The sequence below is a fragment of the Sinocyclocheilus grahami genome, unplaced genomic scaffold (assembly GCF_001515645.1).
Source record: "Sinocyclocheilus grahami isolate Dianchi unplaced genomic scaffold, SAMN03320097.WGS_v1.1 scaffold56.1, whole genome shotgun sequence".
Taxonomy (NCBI): domain Eukaryota; kingdom Metazoa; phylum Chordata; class Actinopteri; order Cypriniformes; family Cyprinidae; genus Sinocyclocheilus; species Sinocyclocheilus grahami.
In genome coordinates this window covers 271,735-280,179 of record NW_015505235.1, presented here as the reverse complement: position 1 = coordinate 280,179, position 8,445 = coordinate 271,735, and the positions used below count along the sequence as shown (strand labels likewise).

Here is an 8,445-nt window from a genome sequence, read left to right as displayed (position 1 = left end):
AACACTTAAAAATCTAAAGTAATTCTTGATATCTGAGGCTAATAACTGAAGTTTTGTGGAAATAACTTACAAAGTCTTAATTAAACCAGCAGAAAAACCAGTGACAGTGACTTTCATATGAATTCTGTTTGATATTGCAAATCGTGATTTTATGCGTTAATGATTTGATATCGCAAATCGTGTTACTGAACTAAAATTTTACTGTAAAAGAAAAATCTGTCTGCAAGAACCAATACTGAAGAAAGAAAAATTGAATTAATTAAACTTTAAAATATCAAATAATACTGTACTTCATATCTGGGGTGGATAAATTAAGTTTTGTGGGGGAAAAATGCACAAATGCAAAAGATTAAACCTTATCTTGATCTTAACCCTTAATTAAATCAGTAAAAATAACTGCTAAAAATTGACATTGATTATCAGTGAATGTTAATAAACTATAAAATGTGTTATTTTCGTATTAATTTAGTTTGATATCACAGGGAATTGTGATTATCAGTCAATGTTAATGTCAACTATCAAATTCATTGTAAAAGAAAAACCAGTCAGCAAAAAAAATACCAAAGAAGAAAATAAAAAAAGTGAGACAACATTAGATAAACACAAAAAATCAATAACGTTCTTCATATCTGTGGCTAATAAATGAACATTTTATACAAATCCTTAAGTCTGCTAAAATATTATCGTTAAAGGAAAGTCAATGACAAGAAAGTGTGAAAACCCAAAGAGCGACATTTATATTAATTTTGTGTGACAACGCAGGGAATTGTGATTTTTAGTTTCATGTAGGCTACTGTAAAATTGTAGGAAAATAAGAAAAGCTGTATTCAAAAAAATTTTAGGGGTCGCATCAGGTACACGTAGTGCCATTTCACCTTTTGCACAGCACACACACACTAAAATGATAAAGTTATTTAATAGTTAGGTTTAATAAAACCATACGACTTTTTTTTTTCTAAATTCCAAATGTGAAAAATCTATTTCCCGCCAGTTAAACGGACCCCATAAACGGAGAGGTCCTGACGATGACGTCGGTGAAGGTGAGTTCCAAAAATGAAAGAGGATAGAAAGCACATGGACGCGAGCAGCTGAAATCAATAAATCAACTGACTGATGATCTGAAATATCGGGATCACCGTTTGACTGTCGATACGGAGCAACGCGCGCTCTCTGTTAAAGGAACGCCTCGCGGGCGACGGGACACTGGCCAATACGATCCAAAAGTCACGGAAATATTTGTGCAGCGAGAGTTTCCACGCGTGAAAATGATCCGAGAGAGAAACAAAGAGAGGGAGAGAGATCACTGATGATGATGATGATGGTGGCCTAGAAACATCAGGAATTCCTCGCTCCGCTCGACTGGATCTTTAAGGTAATGGGGGATTTTACGCCAAGAAAACGGGCTCGCTTTCCTCCTCCGCGCACCGCGGCTTTACTTTTGACTCGGAGGAGGATGCATTGAAGTCTCGCATGCAGTCTGAGAGTCTCTGGCTCACGTGAAAAGGAACGGCGGCTCTGCGCATTGATGCGTGTGCGCGCGAGCGCGTACGCTTACGCGTGCTCTCCCGTGACCGATGGCACTGGAAACCGTGCGCAACGGCTATGTGCGCACTTGTGTCACTCCCGCGGAGCAGGACTGCTGGCACTCGCGCTTGGCTCTCGTGTGGAGCCGTAGGAGCCTCTCCTCGGCCGCGTGCGTCGCCTCGCTGTCCGTGCTGCTCGCGCTGCTCTCCGCGGACTGGGACGCGGAGCGCGCGTGTCACTTGGTGACGCTCGCGGAACTCGCGTGGCAGCTGCTCTCCCCCGTCTTTACGCTCGTGTGTGCCTTCTTTTGGGTGGGCGTGTATCTGCTCCGCTGCGGGGTGCTCATCCGCACCGCCGTGTTCCTGCTCACCGTGTGCCATCTGGGTGAAGCGGCGGCGCAGTCGCTGTTGGATGCGCAGCAGCTGTACTCCTTTACCGCCACCGCGCTGGTGCTGCTCGCCTGCCTGGCCAGCGGAGTGCTCATGGTGGTGCGTCTGGGTCAGGGCATCTCAGTGCTCCTCTTCATCAGCATCATCAGGACCGTATCGCTGCTGTCTCTGCAGAAGGTGCGCGCCAGCTGGAGACCCTACCTGGCGTACCTGCTCGGGGTGCTGGGGGTCCTGCTGGCGAGGTATGCGGACAGGCTGCTGCCGCCGGAGCAGGGCGCATCACACCGGGAGGGATCGAGCGGAGATATTCCGGTATTTAAGAGGCGCAGGAGGTCCAGCTCCGTAGTCTCGTCAGACATGGCACAGCACGGCCAGCCCAGGAGCAAATCTCACAGGAGGACGTCGCTGCCCTGCTTACAGAGAGACCAGGTAGGGGCTCTTTATTGATCGCGCTGTTGTCGATCGCAAACTACGAAATCCGAGCGTGATCGTCTACTGTAACGGCATGATCGCGGATTAAAACGTGATCACGCGAACAACAATAACTCCGCGTCAGGACGCGCTTTAGACACTTTTTAGGCTGTGTTGCTTCTTAATTAAGAGCGCGTTTAACAAAACGACTGTCTTAGTGTTGCTATCGATCGTATTAATAAAAAATAGGTCACGCTTTATGTTACTGTTTGTTGGCATAAATTATAACGCTAATGAACTGCATGCACTTATTGCTGTTGTATAGAATTATAATCCAATCTGAAGTGTTACTTCTTATTATTATGGCGTAATGGTCATAAATCTATCTATAAAGATGTGATTTCTGTCCGTTGTGTTTTCCCCAGAGGTTTTTGTTTGTCCTGTCACTTACTTGGATACTTGGAACGCTTTCACTCAAGCATGCATTCTTAGATTTCATGTATGGCATATTATCAAGCAGGAAAGCTCATGGTTAAAGCAGTGAACTTTGACCTCTTGTACTCTATTAGGTGTGTTTTTGATTTTACAGCTGTGCTGACATGTTGTGTTATAGGCTATTTGTGCACGTAGACGAAAATCCTGCAGATGTGTATGCACTACAGTGAAGATGCATGTAGTTTACATGAATCTGAAGTTAATGTTTTTATGCATGTGTTTGTGCATATTAGAGGTATTTCTGCTACATACACACTGAAGACTGTGTTGCACGAATGTCATGGTATTTGGCTGCAATTACAGTGAAGCTGTAAGCTATGTAGCTTTTTAAAAGAATCAGTCACTATATTTTTGGTCATCAAAGCTTTTTTGCCATTTGAATCAAATTTTAAAAACAATAAATATATACATTTTGATTAGTCTCTGCATAATTATTACATATTACAATATTTTTTAATGTATAGTGCATTGTTCGGATAAAGCCAACTATACAATACTAATGTTTAAACTGTTGATTAGCAAAGTACACAAAATGTTTAGTTGAAATTATCTAATTATTGAAAAATAATACGTCCAAATAACTGCCTATTGTTAAGCATGGCGCTGATTAATTGTTAAATAAATTGCAAATGTTGTAGTGACGTTTGCAGGCTTGATTTAAGCTCTTTTATGCGAAAATAAGATGAACTTGCATTTAAAGTTTTGCATTAAATCCTGTAGTAAATTTGTAAATGAAGTGACATGGTTTGCATTGTAACAATAGATGAATTTTGCATGAATTAAATTCTTCTTCCTTTGTTATTCTCACTGGACATTTAGTGTTTTCACAGAGAAGTTGCTGCTTTTTGCTGCTTTCGCTCTTCATTTAATTTGCGCCCCCTAGTGACCATATAATTAATGCATTAGGGACCTTTTGCCTACGGGAACCTTAAAAGGAACAAAATTTGTGACGAATCCATGCATTGTCGGTGCAACACTTGTGAAATGGAAAAGAACATAGACTCCTGAGTGTGTTTTCCATGTTCTGCAACACACACACCTGGTGCACATGTGTGATGTCTGGAGTGATATTAGTTCCTATAGCGGTTTCTGTGCAGTTGTTTTATCTGTGTGGTCTGGCTGTGTAAACATGCCAGCATGTGACCCCTGCGCTGTTCATGTCGTCCTGGCTGTCTGCTCTTACAATAACCTGTGTGTCTTAATGGGCCACACAGAACAGCGAAGACGAGCCTTTGGTGTCTGTTTGACGTCAGAGTTTGGTTGGTGTGAAAGCTGTTTTCTGCGACAGGGCCGCAAACTCATGTTCAGTTTGCTACTGTTATGAAAACATGGATGCGATCACATATTGGTGATGTTAATTTGACATTAATTCGAAAGTTTGCATGCTCCTGACATCATTGCACGCTCCTATTTTTAATGCAAAAGTGGTGTGTTTGTAACTTGAATTTGTGAGACTTCAAGTATCATTTGCTTTCAGTTATTTTAACTGTACAAAAATAGTCCATTATGCTGCTTGATATTGCAAACAGGTATTTGTTATCATATGATTATGATAATATATCAAAATAATAAACACACTGGTTTGTAGTGCAAATACTTTTACCATTTACTGCACTTAGATATTTACATGGCTTATGAATCAGAAGTCTCACTTTCACACTAAACTTTAGAAATTATTTGGCAAACTAAGTATACATTGACTACAGTATAATCCGTTATTAATATTTAATTGGTTCTCCCTTGTACACTGAAAAAAAATAGTTTGAAACAATTTTCACTCTGAAATTGCTTGTAAATTTCACAAAGAAGTGGCAAGTAGCATTGAATTAAATATGAAATTTTGAAGTACAAAGACTGAAATTGTATTTTCTTCCAATAGTCTTTGTCTAATTTACAGCTTTGAATAATCATTTGATTAGTAGCCATTTTCATGCAATATCACAAATGAAACAATTGAAATGTGAAGCACATGTAAAAGTTTTACACTCTCCAAGCACAACTATTCAGTATGTTTAGAAAATAACATCAGTATGTTTGAATAAAGGGCAAATATATCAATTTTCCTTGGCTGGACATCACGTTTGGCCACTACTGTACATGATGTAGATCAAAGTAGTTCACATCAAGGTCATGAGTTTGATTCCAGAAGAAATGCATGAAGTGATAAAATGCAATGTAAGTCACTTTGGATAAAAATAGCATCTTCCAAAATGTACAGTTGCATTTATTCATTTAGCTTTTGCTTTTATAATACATTTCCTGGAAACCAAACCCATGATTTTCACTCTCAGAAAGAAAAAGGTACAAAAACTGTCACTGGGGCTGTACATTTTCAAAAGTTACTAATATTGTACCATTTAGGTTCTAATAAGTACACTTTAGGTAGAAATATGTACCTTTTAAAGTGCTAAAAATAGGTAAATAAGGTATAAAGGTGTACATTTTAAAAGGACACCATCCTTGTGACAGCTTTTTTTCTGAGAATGTTGGTGTTGCAAACATTTTTTCAATATATTTTTCAAATGCATTGTTAGGATAAAGCCTACTATAGACTAGTAATATTTACACTGTTGATTAGCAAAGTGCACAAGCTGAAAAAAAATGTCCAAACTGTGTGTTATCATCACACTCCTTTCTTTGAGCTACAGCAGATATAAGCCAGATATAATTGTTACTGTATAATTGTTATATGTTACTTATGCAAATGTGCCACAGAAGTACTATGTGAAGTCTTAGTCGAACCGAGCATCAAACTCGCATTAGTAAATCTTTTAATTTGAGTGGTTGATAAACAGGAAGTGAGCTCAGAGCGGCTGTGACCATTATCTGTCGTCCACTCAGTAGAGCACATGCCCTGGGCGCTTTCAGTGACGGACAGAAAATCATTCCCGTTATGAACATCGCTGTGTGAAGTGACTTACGTAATGGTCTTCAAATGGACTGAGAACCAGGCCTTCGCCCACTCGTCTTTCTATAGACTTGAATAACCTTATGTGGAGTTGGGATTTTAATAAGTGTGTCCCGATGTCGAATTTATGAATGGTGTGGCCTGAGCTCCTCAATCTGATACAGTACTTGCAGTTTGGACCTTTAGTTCTCAAGAACTGTTAGTCTTCTAGTGAACTAGTGCTCTAGATGATTGAAGGTTATTAAAAGTGTGTTTCTGGGTGGTAAACGGAAGCGTAGCTCACTGCATATGCCTGCGTTTAAGCACAGGTCTCCAGAGGACGGTGTTCGTGGAAAACCCCTGTTTAATGGCACGAGGAGCCGTTTCAACACGACACCTCACCGCGTGGAGCCTTTAGTAGACTTTAGCGGGTCACTGAATTGCGATTAGCCCAGGGCTGCCTGGAAAAGCTGTTCGCCGTGAGCCGGAGCCTCTGGGCAGAGCCGAGAGTATTTAAATCTGCTCTTAAAGGGGAAGTGAGGCATTTTTCAGTGTTAAAATACTTTCTCCTGTCCCAGTTTAATCAGGGTTTCTGTGGGTCTTACAGAGGCTTAATTCCAAAAAATGAAGGCCTTAGAATTGGAGCAGAAAGTCTGACATTTTTTAAAGTCATGGTATTGTGTTGCATGCACTGCAAAAAATGGAAAAATTTTCTCTTGTTTTCCCATGCAAATATCTTAACATCATTAAATCAAGGTACATTTACCTGAGATGCAAAATAAAGTTATGGAGTCTTGTTATTTTGAGAAATTGAAATTGTACAATTTGTGCTTTTAACAAGATCAAATTTGTCAACGGGGTTTAAAAACTATCTTTATCTTCGAATTAAGCTGATATTTCTGAGCACATTGGCAGATATCTGACCTTTTTTAATCATAAATTCACTTAATTTTAATAAATTCCTCAGAAAACAATACTTTTTTTTTAGTCATATGTCATTTTTACATCTATTTTGATTTAAGTTTTTTGACATTTGCACTGGAAAACAAGACAAAAATACTGCGGAAGAACATCAGTTGTGTGCAGAAGCTACAGTAATAGGTATTTACATGTTCTATAAAGCTTGAATGGATGAATGGAGCTCTGTTGGAAGTTGTATTTTCAAACTTCGAAGTGTTGCTAATATAACACATTGTGGCATTTACATTTAGAGAACATATTGATGCATTATGTTTCTCCCTTTATTACTTAAATGTCCTTTACTTGGTCTTAAAAAGGTCTTAAAGTCCTAAACGTACTTTTAAAATTGTGCACAGACAAGTCAAGTATATAATAAAACGACTTGTGCACATTTAAACATACAGAATTGTTCTTCTTGTTTAGAATTCTTGTGTTCTGTTTCTTCTTGTGATTCCAAATTTAAAAAATTTGTCTCACCAGTGCTTTTGCAAGTCGGCTACAATCTAGAATGTTTTGTGGCAGACTTTGAATATAAAAGTGCAACTTTTGTCTAGTGTGCATTAGGCTTAAGCCATTCATATTGTAGGTTGACGTGTGCACGAGTGTAAACACTGGCTCTCTAGTGCTTCAAAAACATTGCTGTGTTTGTTTGAGTGGCCCGACACATCATCTTCAGGCATGTCGGGTGCAGAAATAATAATATTCAACCCATTTTACAGTAATGTGACGTATTTTGGAGTGTAACAGGATATTTAATGAGAAAAAACATTCAGTGAAGGGATGGACCTTTTTCACAGACTGTGATGATGTGTTTCCACAGTTATTAACATTGTAAATCTAGCAAGTTTTTTTTATACCAATAGCAGCTAATGAATCGGAAGTCTTGCACATTTAGAGAAAACAGCTTACTTTGGACTGAAAAATAAGGTGGTTGGAAGTTTACGTCTGCTTCTAGGAGCCAAGGAAATGTGAAAATTATCCATTTTATTGGTTGATGATTTTTTATTTACATGCAGTGAATGTATTAACCCTCTGGTGCTCCTCGTGGGCTTGTCAAAAATGTCAAACATTTTTATCAAGATGGAATGAATGTACTAATAATGTTTTTTTTTATTTAATATTTTGAAATTTAGGGTATTTTATGGAACTAAATTATATTTATGCAATAGTTGTAATCCATTTAACCGCTTTTTGAGCATAGACATGAACATGACATTTCCAACTTAAACTGTCATAAATGCTTTGGAGCACAAACTTAAGTTTTGACGTTTTTTTAAAGAAAACAATTGGCAGATTATTGCTATATAAGTTATAGAAGTTTAAATTAATTATGAAACATGCACAAAAATACTATTTTCAAATGTTTAATGAAATATATAGATAACTATACTCTAAAAGTGCAAAAAAGTCTAAATAAGATGTGTTCCAAATTTCAGGTTGATATCGCAACAAAAAAAAAATAGCTTTGGGTGCAGTACCAAATGTTACCACTAGATGAAATTAGCTTCCCATTCGTTTCCAATGCAGTTATTTTTTCCTGTGACTGTTTTTTTTTTTTTCAGGACCAAAACCTTTACCAAGTTTGGTACCATTCTGATGAACCAAAACTTTTCGGTCATAAATGACCAAAGAGCTTTAAGTAAAAAAGGTTTCACATTAACTTAAAAGACTACGCTTTTGCTGCTTTCGTCACGTCTTTTCTCTGGATGATTAAATGCAGGGTCCTCCCCTGTTGTCTTGCCTCCCCAAAAGTAGAAAAACAGTGGCATTTTTAGTGGC

The 8,445-nt window shown here is 38.3% G+C and overlaps 1 protein-coding gene across 1 annotated transcript in view; it reads left to right on the top strand.

Annotated features, from left to right (window-relative positions):
• The first annotated feature begins 779 nt into the window (after positions 1–779).
• The window catches only part of LOC107583934 (cGMP-inhibited 3',5'-cyclic phosphodiesterase A-like), a 98,431-nt gene continuing 90,765 nt past the window's right edge, over positions 780–8,445 (top strand). The window contains exon 1 of the mRNA XM_016270286.1: positions 780–2,342. Within this exon, the coding sequence (XP_016125772.1) occupies positions 1,575–2,342 (768 nt within the window). The 5' untranslated portion in view covers positions 780–1,574. The remainder of the gene's footprint in view (positions 2,343–8,445) is intronic.